The sequence below is a fragment of the Mirounga angustirostris genome, unplaced genomic scaffold, assembly GCF_029215605.1.
Source record: "Mirounga angustirostris isolate CCGP_5_RB_7025 unplaced genomic scaffold, mMirAng1.0.hap1 SCAF_4, whole genome shotgun sequence".
Lineage (NCBI taxonomy): Eukaryota > Metazoa > Chordata > Mammalia > Carnivora > Phocidae > Mirounga > Mirounga angustirostris.
Genome location: NW_026991712.1, coordinates 64,135,055 through 64,151,616, shown reverse-complemented (window position 1 = coordinate 64,151,616; position 16,562 = coordinate 64,135,055). Strand labels below are relative to the sequence as shown.

Here is a 16,562-nt window from a genome sequence, read left to right as displayed (position 1 = left end):
GAGAAGAGGAGCGAGGAGAGCAAGAGGGCTGTTCTGTTGGCAGAGAGAGAGTTCCAAAGGCTGAAGGAAGAAAACCATTGCCTCATGCAGGAGCTGGCCAATTTGGGGCCCATGGGCCGCCCTGTCGCATGGGGGCCTCCTGCTCCTGCTTTCTGCCCACAGCCTTCATATACCTTCAAGGGCCAGAGGCCCCAGCAGGGAGCAGGGGTGTAATGGGAGGGCTCCAGGGCCTGGGGTCCCCTGCAGGTCTGATTGATTTTCCCAGCAGCCACCAACACCCCCAACCAGAGCACAACAGCTCCTGGGCTGCCCCATTAAGCCATGCCCATTGTTCCTTTTAGTTTAGATCCACCCTATTATTTAATTGATGCTACATAGTTCTTAGTGAAGTTCCCTATAGCAGTATGAGTGTGAGATAGTATTTTTCAATGTTTGTTGAACATAAAATATAAAATAAAAATACCAAATTGCTGATACTACTGCTACTGAGAATTGATTTTATTAAGTGATTATATGCCAAGCCCTCTATTAAGTCTTTTACATGTATTGTATCATTTAATTTTCCCAATAACCCAGTGTGTCACATATTACTGAGGTTCAGAGAAGTTAAACAACTTGCCCCAAGATCACACAGCTAGTAAATTTTAGAGCTGGCATTCCAACCCAGGGTTGTCTAACTACTAACTGGTGTGCAAGTAACTTCTTCTTCTTCTTCTTCTTTTTTTTTTGAGAGAGAGAGGGAGAATGCACACACGCACGCCAGCAGGGGAGGGATAGAGAGAGAGAGGCAGGCTTCCCACTCAGTGCAGAGCAGGATGCTGGGCTCGATCTCACAAACCTGAGATCATGACCTGAACTGAAATCAAGAGTCGGACACTTAACTGACTGAGCCACCCAGGCGCTCCTGTGCAAGTAACTTCTATGCAGTCTGCTCTAAGGATCCCAGAAGGGCTTGATAAATTTTCTCCTAGTTTACATTTGAGTAAGGATGCAAATATTATAGTGGTAGCTAGCTGTAGGGAAAGTCCCACCAAAGTATGGTGGGCAGACTCTAAGGGGTCTCCAATGATTCCCATCTTTGGTACACATACTCTTGTGTAACACCACCTACCGCTTGAATTTGGTCTGGAACTAGTCACTCACTTCTAATGGACAGAATATGGCAAAAGTGATAGGCTGTCACTTCTGAGGTTAGTTTACAAAGAGACCGGTGTCCATCTTGGGCCTGTTCTCTCCCACTCCCTCCCTGATCTGCTCTGAGGGAAGCCAGGTGTTTGTTGTGAGCTGTATTATGGAGAGGCCCATGTGGCAAGGAGCGAATGCTTCTTGCTTACAGCAGTGGAGGACCTCTGGCTGCTAACAGCCACCGGATTGAGTTCAAAAGCAGATTTCCCCCACACAAGCCTGGAAATGACTGAAGATTCAGCTGACATCTTGACTGCAGCCTTGTGAGAGCTCCTGAGCCAGAGGTACCTGGCTAGTTGCACATGGATGGCTGGCCCACAGAAACTATATCAGGTTATAAATGTTGTTTTAGGCTGTTCTGTTTGGGGAAAGCATTTGAGAAAGAGAAAACAAAAGTGTGAAGCCAAACTTTTGACTTCTGCCCCTGGAATTTTGAAATTCCAGGGAAATCAAGAGATGGTAGAAACTACTGACAGATTAGGGTAAAAAAATGTAAGAAAGAGGACCTCTGTTGTGTTCACCATGTATCTCTGAGAGGACATCACCTCACTTGACCCTCACGTGCCAATATGTGGCAAATACAGGAGGAGACAATAGGCAGTGTGGCATGAGTCAGCTGAGAGCACTAGACGCAGCACCCCAGAGCCTCCTAGAAGGTGGAGAAAGATCCCAGAAGCTCCCTGGTCCTCCTAGAGAAGGCGTGGAAATTGGATGAGTTGAGAGCCTGGGTCCTGGTCATGGGACTCTGGGGTAGAGAGGAGATGGCCTGTGGAAGGGACACTGCCTGGAGTCCCTATTGGACCAGCTGCCTCCTGCCTGTTTTGGGAGACTGAGGATTTAATACGAGGCTGAATTAGTGTATAAGAGATGATGTTCTAATGCTTGGCAAGTGTAAGGTTATTTAAATCTTTGCCATTCCTTTTCTCCTTGTCCCCAGTACCACCATTAGTGGGAAGGGGCTTCAAAGCAAGATGAGAACATCTCTTACAAGCCTATAAAGTGTAAATATCAACCCACTCCAGTCACAGCTACTGCCTTGGCAGTCCACTGCTTCCACAAGGACACAGAGACAAGTGACCCCTAAGGCTTCTTTTCCCAATTTCTGGTTGCTGCCCTGACTCAGATGGGAAATTTAAGTGATTAAGTGGAGGAGCAAGGGGACAGCCAGAAACAGTGAGAGTGAGAGAGGCGTGGAAAGAGTAGCAGAGATATGGAAATGGCCAGACTCACGTGCATGCTTGAAGATGGCCTGGTGAAAGAGGGATGCGGCCTTTCCTTACTCATCTTTGGTAAAACTAATCTTAATTGATGCTTATTTTTCTTGCTCTAAAAGCAACAACCCTTGATTGATAGTCATTATGTATGCCTCATCCTTTTTCTTTTAAATTTCATTTTATTATGTTTTGTTAGTTGCCATACATTACATCATTAGTTTTATTTTTGTTGTTGTTGTTGTTAGGACTGCTAAGGGTGCTTTATTCAAATAACAATGACAAATAACCCACACTTTGTGCTCTTAAAAAAAATGGGAAAGGCTCACTGCTTTAAAATCTGGCGTATATAAAAACCAATGCCACCTTACATTAAAGGTGCTTCCTAGCCACAGTAGCATTTTCAGGGGAGGTCAAGAACTATGGTTAAGGTCCAAGAAACAACCAAAACCAAAACCAAACCAAACCAAACCAAACCAAACAAAAAACCCAACAAAACCAAAAAAAAAAACCCCAAAACAAAAAACCTGAGACAATCTTCTGCATCACCACCCCCAGTGCACCAGGTCACTGCCTTCTAAAGCAGGTTGAACTGGGTGATGGACATTAAGGAGGGCACGTGATGTAATGAGCACTGGGTGTATATTAAGACTGGTGAATCACTGAACTCAACCTATGAAACCATTAACATATTACATGTTAATTGATTTTAAATAAAAAGTAAAAAATACTCCACCCCCCCAAAAACAATGACAAATTTGGAGGTAAAAGATTTAAAATACTCTGTCGTCATAACAAAATCCAAAAGATCCCTTGCTTTGCTCTTGAACAATCTAGAAAAATTGAGCTCTGTTTTACATCCCTAAATAAGAGCAGTATCTCCTGGAAGTATCAGTGCTTGGTGCTTGCAACCCATGTCAACTCATAGTCCTGTTCCATCAGTCCCAATCCTGAAGCCACAACAATTCCTTTGTTAGAGAAAGGGAAAAAATCCACTTCAGGACAAAGCTATTCAAGACGAAAGGAAGGTGTGTCTTCAGTGGGAGAACTGCTGGCTGTCAGACGACTTCTTGCTAATGTGTTTGAAGATTTTGGACTTCTCGACTTTCTTGGCTTCCTGGTAGCCGAAGCCACTGCTGCCTCCTCTCTTTTTAAGCTTGCCGTCATTGCTGTTCATGTTCAGATCAACAAAAGGATGCACCTTGAAACCAAACGACAGAGCAAGCTGCGGCAAATTTAAGTTATTAACATTGAAGATCTGTTTTAGAGAATGGGAATCATATGCTCGAATGTAGGACTTATATGCTTCCTGGGCTGACTTATGAAGGAAGTAGTTCTTTTCAATCAATTTTTCAAGCTGAGACTGAATGTCAGAAATTCTGGACCAGGAAAACTCAAATTCACTTAATGGAACCTTGGATTGCTTCAAGTAATGAAGGAAATCCAATTCTTCAGGGCGTAAAATGAGCAAGGCATGCCCTCTCCCGTTTAGGCCTCTGGCTGTTCTTCCCACACGATGAATATATTCCTTGGGGTTATCTGGAGGGTCATACTGAACAACCCAGTCCACTTCAGGAATATCCAGCCCTCTAGCTGCCATGTCGGTACACAACAATATCCCTGAATCTGCGTTGCAGAACTGGAAGAATGTGGTTGTGCGCTTACTTTGCTTCTGCCTTCCATGAATGGCCAAGACAGGCAAATCGATGTAGTTCAGCAACTCATAATGGTTTTGGTTGTTTCTTGGACCTTAACCATAGTTCTTGACCTCCCCTGAAAATGCTACTGTGGCTAGGAAGCACCTTTAAGGTAAGGTGGCGTTGGTTTTTATATATGCCAGATTTTAAAGCAGTGAGCCTTTCTCATTTTTTTTAAGAGCACAAAGTGTGAGTTGTCATTGTTATTTGAATAAAGCACCTTTAGCAGTCCTAACAACAACAACAACAACAAAACTGATGGTATTTCACGGACTTACAGGATGAAAGGAAGACCATCAGTTTCATTAAGGAATGTAAAGAGCAGGAGGAATCTCTTTTCTGAGGGACAAACAACATATCCCTGCTCAAGATCATCCACTGTTGCATTAGCTTTATCGTCATCAACACCAACATACAATGGCTCCTTTTTCAACGAAATCCTTGCCAAGTCTTCAACTTTTTGAGTTTGTGTGGCAGAAAAGAGCATGGTTTGCCTGCGTCTTGGCAGAAGTTTAATAAGCTGTTTTAATTCCTCTTCAAACCCAACATCCAAGATACGATCAGCCTCATCAATAACCAGACACTGCAGATTTTTATACATAAACCCTGGGGTATTCTGCATGTGGCCCAGGAGGTGGCCTGGGGTGGCACGATGATGTTGATCCCATTACCGAGCTTCTGTGCTTCAGCAGATCTGCTGCTGCCGCCCATTATCAACCCGTATGTGTGGACATGGTGCATCATCAGCTCCTTAAGAACACTGAAAGTCTGCATGGCCAGTTCCCTAGTAGGTGAGAGGATAAGAACTCCAGTTCCATTCCTAGGCATGAACTTTAACTTGACAATGAGTTCGACTGCAGGGATGAGAAATGCCAGCGTTTTGCCACTGCCTGTTTTTGTGGCCACTAGAAGATCCCTGCCTTCTAGAAGTGGTCTGATACTTTTATGCTGAATTTCAGTCATGTTTGTAAAACCTATTTCTTTTATTGCTGTCAGAGTGTTCTCATTGACAAGATTACTAAGAGAAGCAAATGAAGTATCCTCAAAAGCTCCTGTCAGTCCCAGGGGTAGGCTGGGCATTTCACTGTCCTCTTCCCGATCATCTGGCTTCTCCACACTGTTTTCTGTCTCTTCAGGAGCTTGGGCCCCTTCTTCAGAGTCCCCTTTGTCTTCAGTTTTCACTTTTTTGGTATCAGGCCCAGCATCATCCACCATTTTTCTCTTTTTCTTCTTCTTTTTTTTGGATTCTGAATTGGGAGGCTGTGTTGCTGCTTCTCCATTGATTATTATGGTAGATTTCTTCTTTTTTTTTTTTAACTTGTATAGTTTCCACTGTTTCTTTAGCTATCTCTCCATTCTGGGCTTCTGACGAGCCCACATTCACAGACTGTTTTAGGGATTTTTTAACCTTCCCACCGCCCACTGTTTCTTCAGACACATCTCCATTTTGGGTTTCCGATAAACTCACATCCGAGTCCTCCTGAAGCTTTAAGTTTCACTGGCGCAATCTGAGGTTCCATTTCTCGATTTTCTTGTGCAGGAGTTTCATGGGTAGATGGGACATGTTGTCGGTGAAGCGTCTCCACTGCAGTGCCACAACTCGGCTACCCACATCGTTAGTTTCTGATGTAGTGTTCCATGATTCATTGTTTGCATATAACACCCAGTGCTCCATGCAGTACGTGCCCTCTTTAATACCCATCACCAGGCTAACCCCTCTAAAACCATCAGTTTTTTATTTTTATTTTTTTTATAGATTTTATTTGATAGAGAGAGACATAGTGGGAGAGGGAACACAAGCAGGCGGAGTGGGAGAGGGAGAAGCAGGCTTCCCGCTGAGCAGGGAGCCCGATGATGCGGGGCTCCATCCCAGGACCCTGGGATCATGACCTGAGCCAAAGGCCAATGCTTAACGACTCAGCCACCCAGGCGCCCCCCTCAGTTTGTTTCTCAGAGTCCATAGTCTCTCATGGTTCATCTCGCTCTCTGATTCTGCCTTCATTTTTCCCTTCCTACTATCTTCTTTTTTTTTTTTTTTTTAACATACAATGTATTATTTGTTTCAGAGCTACAGGTCTGTGATTCATTAGTCTTACACAATTCACAGTGCTCACCATAGCACATACCCTCCCCAATGTCTATCACCCAGCCACCCCATACCTCCCATCCCCACCACTCCAGCAACCCTCAGTTTATTTCCTGAGAAGTTAAAAAAAAAAAAAGAATTCCTATCAGTGAGATCATATGATACTTGTCTTTCTCTGACTGACTTATTTTGCTTAGCATAATACCCTCTAGTTCCATCCACGTTATTGCAAATGGCAAGATTTCATGTTTTTGTTTTTGTTTTTTTGATGGCTGCATAATATTCCATTGTGTCTGTGTGTGTGTGTATGTGTGTGTATATATATATATATATATATGTTTGTATGTGTATATATATATATACCACATCTTTTTTATCCATTCATCTGTCAATGGACATCTTGGCTCTTCCCATAGTTTGGCTATTGTGGACATTGCTGCTATAAACATTGGGGTGCACGTACCCCTTCAGATCACTACATTTGTATCTTTGGGGCAAATACCCAGTAGTGCAATTACTGGGTCATAGGGTAGCTCTATTTTCAACGTTTTGAGGAAAGTCCATACTGTTTTCCAGAGTGGCTGCACCAGCTTGCATTCCCACCAACAGTGTAGGAGGGTTCCCCTATCTCTGCATCCTTTCCAACATCTGTTGTCTCCTGACTTGTTAATTTTAGCCATTCTGACTGGTGGGAGGTGGTAGCTCATTGAGGTTTTGATTTGGATTTCCCTAATGCCGAGCAATGTTGAGCACTTTTTCATGTGTCTGTTGGCCATTTGGATATCTTCTTTGCAGAAATGTCTGTTCATGTCTTTTGCCCATTTCTTGATTGGATTAGTTGTTCTTTGGGTGTTGAGTTTGATAAGTTCTTTATAGATTTTGGATACTAGCCCTTTATCTGATATGTCATTTGCAGATATCTTCTGCCATTCTGTTGGTTGTCTTTTGGTTTTGTCGACTGTTTCCTTTGCTGTGCAAAAGCTTTTTATCTTGATGAAGTCCCAATAGTTCATTTTTGCCCTTGATTCCCTTGCTTTTGGCAATGTTTCTAGGAAGAAGTTGCTGCGGCTGAGGTCGAAGAGGTTGCTGCCTGTGTTCTCCTCAAGGATTTTGATGGATTCCTGTCTCACATTTAGGTCTTTCATTCATTTTGAGTCTATTTTTGTGTGTGGTGTAAGGAAATGGTCCAGTTTCATTTTTCTGCATGTGGCTGTCCAATTTTCCCAACACCATTTGTTGAAGAGACTTTTTTCCATTGGACATTCTTTCCTGCTTTGTCGAAGATTAGTTGACCATAGAGTTGAGGGTCCATTTCTGCCTCATCCTTTTTCTGTGGTTACACTGTATTCTCCTCTTTCTTGGAAACTTCGCTTGGGTATTGGGCTGCCATATGTGGCTGTACACATTGTGCATTGTAAAAATCTAGGTGGTACCATTTATATCCTATGAGATGATTTGACAAGTCATCTCCCAGAAATCTTTCCACATCATTATTACTGGATTCTCATTATTCCCATTCATTAACAAATATTTGAAGATTGGGTAAGTGCCAGGTATTGTTCTAGGTTCTGAGGACTTAGCAGTGAACAAGATAGAGTCTCTGCCCTTGGCATTGGTACAGGAAGAGACAGACAACCACATGAATCAATAAAGTTCAGGTGTTATAAAGAAGTTGCACATGTGGGGGTGAGGTAAAATGGGAGATACATTCTTATATCCTTCAATAATACATAGGACCACAGTTTATTAACAATAGATGTTCTATACTTAGCCATTTTTCCTCCTTTTCTTTTTGAAACTTAAGATAGCAGGCAATACACTGTATGTATAACAATGGATATTAATACAAGGTAATTAATTAATTTCTTAATAAAAAGTTAATTCCTTCTTTTTAAAAGATTTTATTTATTTGACAAAGATAGAGAACACAAGTAGGCAGAGCAGCAGGCAGAGGAAGAGGGAGAAACAGGCTCCCTGCTGAGGAAGGAGCCTGATGCAGGGTTTGATCCCAGCACCCTGGGATCATGACCTGAGCTAAAGGCAGCCGCTTAACCAACTGATACACACAGGCACCCCAATTTCTTTTTTTTAAAGATTTTATTTATTTCAGAGAAAGAGTGCTTGCATGAGCAGGGGGGAGGGGCAGAGGGGGAAGGACAGAGACGGAGGGAGAGGGACAAGCAGACTCCATACAGAGCTCAGAGCCCGACACAGGGCTTGATTCCATGACCTGAGATCATGACCTGAGCCGAAACCAAGAGTTGGATGCTCAAATGAGCACCACTCAGGTGCTCCTAGTTAATTTCTTATTAGATTTTGCATTTGTCCTACCAAGATGAAATGTTATTTTAAGAGAATATGAATTCCTTAATACACTGAGTGGGAATGGTTTAAGAATTTTTATTATTACATCATATTTATAAAATTAAGGATACGTATGTGGGTATGGTAGTGGCAGAAAGGCAGATTTTGCAAATTTAGTACATTTTTAACACTGGTAAGGTATATTTTCCCAAGACTAGGAGAGCTCTCAAAAATCACAAACTTCAGCAGGGCACCTAATTTTCCCACAAAACACAGTGAAATAGAACTAAAATATTTAAAGATCTTTTGTCTTCTTAGTGGTTCCCTATAAATATAGGACTAAAGAAATTTGTAGGGTTATTTTCTGGCTTAGAACCTTCATTTCCTTAGACCTCTTTGCTTTCATTACCAGTACTAGTGGTTGATTTTCTTTTAAGAATCTTCAAAAAAATACAAATAAGTTTAAAAATAACCATGAAAATCATCACATTCTGGATGATGAATAGAAAATATCAAAACATATTAAGATGTTGGTCCATGAGGTTGGCTCTATTGACCCATGCTTGGAATACAGACCCACTTGATACACTAGCTTCAGAAGACTTATGATTTAAATGAAGCCGCTAATAAGAAATCACAATGAATCTTCAACTGTTAGAGTTACTGAAAAATACTAAAACTGAGAACGCAAAATCCACAGATGCGAAGGGTCTTTGGTATTATATTACCAATCTGTAGCAGGAAAGCAAAATGCAATCGTTTGCTCATCCCTTTATTGTTATAACATATGTGAGATCATTGTGATAAGTGGTATAGAATTTTCCACATTGGATATTGTATGAGAAACTGCTCTGGAGCACCATAAATTAGATGTTTAGGCTTTTACTATATATCAGCTACCTGGTTGGTTCCTAATTTGTCCACAAATTCATAAATGCTCTGAAACCCTGATCCTTTCTCTTTAATCAATGTTGGTAACTCCAACCTCCAAGGGCAGAGGTAAAGATAAACTGAGCCAGAGTTATGAGGGGTCTTCAGAACCATGAAAGTAACCCACCAAAATCAAGGTGTTATTATTCAATCAGGTACTGCAGGCTTCAAGTTCCCAGTTTTCCTCCTTAAGCAGAATAAAACCACATGGGAAGCATCAGTTTACTGAAATGGACATTGTATAAAGGGTTTAACTTACTTCTTTTACAAACCATTGACAAAAGGCAGGACTAATCCATTCTCTTGCATGAATACCACAGTCTATCCAGACAGCTCTTTTGTAAGTTCGTGATTTTCTGCCCAGCTGAAAACAAGAGTATTCACAGTAACCAACTCAGACTTTTATTTTTAAATTCACTGATCAGCATACTTTAGTAAGATTTCAGTGTAGTTCTTCACTATAGTTTGAGTCATTAGATAACCCACAAAAAGATAAAGAAATTTCCTATTTCAGAAGTCCAGGCCTGTTTATGCAGAAATAATAAATTTATTGCCTTAATTACAAATCAAATAACTGGAAAATAAACAAAAAAGGGCAATCCCTTAAATAGGTTTGCTTCTCCTTTTTAAGATTTTATTTATTTATTTATTTATTTATTTATTTATATTTATATTTATATTTATTTATTTAGAGCATGTGTGTGAGCAGAGGGGCAGAGGGAGAGGGAGAGAGAGTATCCCAAGCAGATTCCATGTTGAGTGAGGAGCCCGATGCAGGGCTTGTTCTCATGACCCCAAGACCATGACCTAAGCTGAAATCAAGAGCTGGACGCTTAACTGGTTGAGCCACCCAGGTACCCCTAGTTTGCTTCTCCTTTAATGTAATATGTGATTGTTAAGCTAAATGCTAAATTCCCCTTCTTCCTAACCCCCTCCTCCAAGAGAATCGGAATCACAAGGAATATTTCTTAAAGCAGTAACTATGTTTTTAAAATTTTTAAAAAGATTTTATTTAATTGAGAAAGAGAGAGAAAGAGCACAGGAGCAGGGGGAGGGGCAGAGGGAGAAGCAGACTCCCCACTGAGCACAATGTGGGGCTCGATCCCAGGACCCTGGATCATGACCTGAGCTGAAGGCGGACACTTAACTGACTGAGCCACCCAGGCACCCCAGCAATAACTATGTTTTATTGGTAGACAAAATCAAATTTTATTACAACACAAAATGGGAAAGCAAAACAAATTGATTTGTAGAATCAAGTGACAGATTTTTCTTTATAATCTTATTATATCAATATTACTTAAATGTGGTTTCTAACTCAGTAACAAATAAGTAGCTATTAACATTATATTCATAGGGGACCTAGTTTTCATTCATTACTTCACTCAACTAATACTTCAAGAAATCCTTTTTGGACATTGTGCTTGACACTGGAGATTCAAAGATGAAAAGATGAGGAGTTTATATGCTAGTAAGGAGGGCAGACACAGGAGCAATCAATCATTGTGATGTGGACATGCATAAGTTGCTTAGGGAACCTGGGGTGTTTTGTCTAATTTTCCCAGAGAATAAAAGAAGGCTTTTCAGGGGAGGAACACTTGAGTACTTGGGTAAGACCTGAAGCTTGCCCAGCAGACAAGTTGGAAGAAGGCATCTCAAGCCTGGAAGAGAATCTGGACACATCTTCTTTGAAGAACTGCTTTTGGGGTATGAGGAAGAAATGGCAGATGAAGATGGACACAGAGGCAGAGAACACATGAAATCCCTGGATCTTGTACAAAAGAGATAAGGCTTCATCATGTATTTCATGGGAGAAGGGTGTGTATGTGGGATAGAGAGACAGAGGCATGAGCCCAAGGTCACGCTGACAGTAGTGATAGATGAGAGTATGAGAGGGGAGAGGACAAGGACTTAAAATAAAGCTCCATACTGAGGCATTTATTGCAACAGTCCATGGAGAAGAGATCCAGAGATAAGTTAGGGCAAGAGTAGGGAAGACAAGAGAAGGAACTAGAACAGATCCCAAAGATATTTAGAAGAAAGAAATGTCAGTTCTTGGTGGTAGATTTAAAGGAAGTGGTAAAAATAAGAGGAATTTAGGATGACGTTCATGTTTCTTGACTGCAATCACAAAATGGTGCCATTCTGAGTCTGAAGTGCTTTTGTGAAAATTGAGATGAGAAGGTCAAGTAGGCAATGACATATGAATGTAAAGCTCCAGAGAGTGGACCTCAACTAAATAGAAAATTCTGGAACGATTTTTGAACTCATGGGATGGGTATGTCCATCTAGAGAGATTGGTAGAGGGAGAGCAAAGAGTCTGAGCAGAGAGTCCTGGGATGATCAGAAACCATGGGAAGGGCAGGGGGAGAGGAGCCACTGAATGAGACTGGAGGGTATGGTCAGAGAGATAGGAGGAGAACCAACTAGGAGTCATGGTTGGTTTTGGCAAGAGAAGTTTTAGAGGAGCCATGGGGGCAAAGGCCAGTGAGTCAAGGTCTGAATGGGAGGTAAGGAAATAGAAACAGTGATATAGGGAAATCTTTTCAGATGTTGGGCTGAGAAGGGATAGAGAGCTCTGGGTCAGTAGCTAGGAGACAATGCAGAGTCAAGGGCTGGGAAGGGTGTATACTTCTTACACATTTATGTAGTTTTGCATTGGTTCACCTTAAGTAGCACCAGCTCACAAATAATTTTGAATGCCATTATTTGTAAGTGCACCAATAACTCTGAATATGTTAGAAACAGCATTCCCTGGAATACTCAATGGCAAAAATTAAATATGGCCCAAAAACCTAAGGGAAATATTTTTCTTAAATTATCAGATGATGTTAAATATGAGATGCTGTGAAAGACCATTTCATTTTCCCCCCATAAGTCAAGCTTGAAAAAGATGAATGTTTACTAAATATTTTGTTAATAATTTATTTTTACCTTTAAAACATAAAGAGGCCTTCCCTCATACGATTTTCCAATAGAGAACACGTGAATGAGACCTGGATGAGTTTTATTTAGATGATACATCCAATTTTGAATCTAAAAGCAAAAAAATAAAAACCATGTCATACTCTCCCAATTATGGAGCTTTCAGAGAACAAAAGGTAACAAAAGGCAAAAATAGGTCTCAGAGCTCAAAGAGCATACATGAGTATAAACTGAACAAAAATCAGTTTTGTATTTTTAATTTTCCTTAAGATACTTAAAATTATATTTTATTTTCTGTCTTTACAAATAGTAGCTTAATGTCTTTATATTGTTCCCTTTTTAATGCATACCTTCCACTACCGTTTATCATTAGTATCTTGATGGCAGAGCTTTATAGAAAATTAATCAATGTGTTCTGGGTCTTTTTGAAAATAAAAATTTATTTCCATTCCCCCCCCAAGTATTTAAGAGGAAAAGAAATCAGTTTCATGAAAACCATGCAAACTACTTGAAAGTGTCTATTAAAGTCCCATATATTGTAATTTGCCACTGAACAGAAGATTCTAAGAAAAAGGTATTGTCTTCTGCATTTAAAGGTTATTTAAGTCACACATCAGAAGGCATACCCTGAATAATTTCCCCCATAATGGTGATACATTTGTATTGATCCAGTCACACACACTTATCTGTCATCAGAAGAAGGTATATTTGAGATGGATGAATAAGGCACTTAGAAATATGGATGACATTTCTGACTTAAAAGCCTTACAAGAAGTAAGGAAGTCACAGAAAAGTGTCCCTTTAATCCATGATGTGCAAAAGAGTCTGTGCTGAAAAAAAATAGATTTTGAGAAGTACCCATGCTTTCTTTTCTTTTCTTATTTAGTCCAATGAGCAGCATATATATATATATATACACACACACATATATAGTATATGTATATATATATATATCTTAAGTGTATGTATGTATATGTATGTACATATCTATAGATATATTTAAAAAATTTTTTTCTAGTGCATTTTATAGCACTTTCATGTGCCAAACTATCTAAAACCTTTCCATTGCTTTTAATTTCAAGCTTCTAAAACATATGTTGGAACATGAAATATATGAAAATAATTTTGAAAAGAAAGTCATCATCAAGAGAATCAAATATTCTCCTTAGAATATAACAGGAAAAATGAAGGGGGGGAAATCAGAGAGGGATACAAACCATGAGAGACTATGGGCTCCGGGAATCAAACTGAGGGTTTTAGAGGGGAGGGGGGTGGGGTGATGAGTGACCCCGGTGATGGGTATTAAGGAGGGTCCATATTGCATGGAGCACTGGGTGTTATATGCAAACAATGAATCATGGAACACTACATCAAAAACTAATTATGTACTGTATGGTGACTAACATAATAAAAAAGATTATTAAAAAAAATAAAAAAATGAAACTCAGAGTAGAATGGTGGTTGCCAGGGGATAAAAAGGTGGAGGAATAGGGAGATGTTGGTCAAAGGGTACAAACTTTCAATTATGAGATGAATGAATTCTGGGGATGTAATGTATAACATGGTGACAATAGTCAGTAATACTCTATTATACACTTGAAATTTGCTAAGACAGTAGATATTAGTGTTCTCATAACACACTAAAAAATTGTAACTATGTGAGGTGATGGATGTGTTCATTAGCTTTATTGTGGTCATCATTTCACAATGTATACATATCTCAAATCAAGCTGTACACCTTAAACACATACAGATTTATTTGTCAATAAAACTGGGAAAAGAAAAAAAAGAATATAACAGGATCACATTAATTCTATGCCTGACATTCCTTTGCTCAATTCAGGGGAAGCATGGAAAATCTATGTACTTATTCATTTATTCATTCAACTACCTACTTTGGAGGTTTCTATTTGCTTGCCACTGGGGATTTAGTGGTGAACAAGAAAGAAACGGCCTGCCCTCATGGAACTTGCAGCTTATGAAGAGAGAAAAGCATTAATCAAAGGATCCTACAATTATATACATAAAAACTATGATAGATATCATATCCATGTGCTGTGGGTACATGTAACATGCTGGGGTTGGAGATGGGGAGTTCTAATTTCGTCTTCGAGAGTAGAGACAGCCATCTTTTTGCTTGAGCTCAGATTCAAAGAGTAACTAGCTATTGTCTAGGGTGGCCAGTAAAGGATGTGGTGGTAGGAATGAGGTTGTTGTAGAATAAATAATAGGAAGAATAAGTAACAACATATGAAAAGGTCCTGAGGTTCCACAAATAGGGCTTGGCCTTTGGGAGGTCTCAACTTGTGCAGAGGCTGTGGGGCAAGCATCAACGTTCACTCCACCCTCATCCAAATCACTGCCCTTGAACTCTGACTAGATCTACCTTCCATGGATTTTTAGTTAAGGTTTTCACAACTGCAATTATAGCCACATTACCTCACTTTTCCGTTGCCCTTCCCATGTCTTTTGTAGGGGTGGGTTGCATAAAGGAAATGAAATTCAAATTATTTCACTACTTCTTATAAAGGCTTATTAATGGAAGAGATGATGAACTGAGGTGGCTAGGCAATATAAGAGCTTTATGTATTCTTCATATGGCTCCTGCCTCTGTCTTTATGTTTTTCTCCCAACCATTAGACCTAAACGATAAAGATGCATTTGTTAAAAAAACAATGAAAGCTCCTCTGATTACATACTTCTTCTAAAGAGTGATAAACTTCATAATTATATCCAGACAGGTATCTTCGATTTCTTTGGGGTCGCAAACTGCTTGTTTTTTCCAGTGTGTACTGAAGATCTTCTATGAGGATCCTGGATTTGAAATGATAGACATGATGCAAATTGAATGGAGAGCACATAAAAATCAAGCAATTTGAAAAGAAAATTATGCATCTATGAAAAAGAGGATAGCAAATTTTGACATTTCTAAAAATACCAAATGTTGGGAACATGTTCTCTTTTGGGAAATAAAAACTGTTAAATTGGGTAATGAATATAAATATGTAAAATTATAGGCAGATGTTCTCAAATAATAATAATTACTACCACTGATTGAACAGCTACAAGAACTGAATGATGGGTATGAGCATTTACATTTATTGAGTACCTATTTAGGCATGATGCTATGTATTTTATGTACACAAGCTTAGTTAATAACCCTACGAGGTAGATTTTTTGTTACCTTCATTTTACAAACAGGGAAAATGAGCCCCCAAAAGGGTTAAGAACCACCAACATCACTCTGCTAGTGAGTATAGAGCCAGAATTTGGACTCGGAATGTGAACCTGAATTCTAGTCTTTAGACTCTAAGTCCAGTGTGACATTATGAACACCAAAACAAGACAACACACACACAAAAAAGTTGGGTTTAAAAAAATGTTTAAATGTTTACAAAATTGAGCTGTGGTATACTACTTTTGCATTATTAAAAAAGTTGGGTTTAAAAAAATGTTTAAATGTTTACAAAATTGAGCTGTAGTATACTGCTTTTGCATTATTTCCAAAGTGGACAGACCTTCTAAATATAAACAAGTGCAACTTGTTTCCACTCAAGGTAAGAGCGATTCCCCACATTTATCACCAGAAAGTTATGAAGCTCTGATGCTGATACATCTGGTTTTTTTTGCAGCTCCTGATAGAACAACCATCATTCCCTTTAGAAAAGCAATATTTCCCCAGGAATTTCAGTACAAAAAACTATGCCTCTTAATTGATTAGATTCTTTATCATGTATCATTATCAATTGATAAATGACAACATATTACCAATCACATCATGAAATAACCATTCAGAGGATTGTCAAATAATTCTAATGGAGAATTGCTCCTACAATGAATTTATCTTAATATTTTCTAGTTAAGTTTGCTAGTGTTTTCACCAAAGTAGGAAAATTATAAATTTTTTCAGTTTCAAGTTGTACAGGATCATTCTAGTTGGATATTAGCTTCTTTGATGAATAAACTCTTAAGCTTTTCAGTCTTCTTTTAAAGTCTCCAAGTACCCTAAGTAGAACTAGTTTTTGGATTCCCTAGTACTTGCCCACCCATTTAAGCCAATGATTCTTAAGCTGCATTGCTTTAAAGTCACCTGTGAGCTTTAAAAAATATGTCACACTGGGGCACCTGACTGGCTTGGTTGGAAGAGTGTGTGTCTCTTGATCTTGGGGTTGTGAGCTGGAGCACTACGTTGGGTGTGGAGATTAAATATATGTTGAGAAAAAA

The 16,562-nt window shown here is 39.5% G+C and overlaps 2 protein-coding genes across 2 annotated transcripts in view; both read right to left on the bottom strand.

Annotated features, from left to right (window-relative positions):
- CPA6 (carboxypeptidase A6) overlaps positions 1-16,562 on the bottom strand; it is a 354,654-nt gene that overhangs the window by 87,455 nt on the left and 250,637 nt on the right. The window contains exons 4-6 of the mRNA XM_064587448.1: positions 15,038-15,152; positions 12,348-12,449; positions 9,673-9,777 (exon numbers count right to left, since the gene is read on the bottom strand). Of these exons, the coding sequence (XP_064443518.1) occupies positions 9,673-9,777; positions 12,348-12,449; positions 15,038-15,152 (322 nt within the window). The remainder of the gene's footprint in view (positions 1-9,672; positions 9,778-12,347; positions 12,450-15,037; positions 15,153-16,562) is intronic.
- LOC123842007 (ATP-dependent RNA helicase DDX18-like) lies at positions 3,092-6,104 on the bottom strand. Its single transcript, XM_045871447.3, is given in 5 exon segments — positions 3,092-4,138; positions 4,350-4,397; positions 4,399-4,744; positions 4,747-5,413; positions 5,415-6,104. Coding segments are annotated over 5 exon segments (2,148 nt in total). The 5' UTR covers positions 5,796-6,104; the 3' UTR covers positions 3,092-3,432.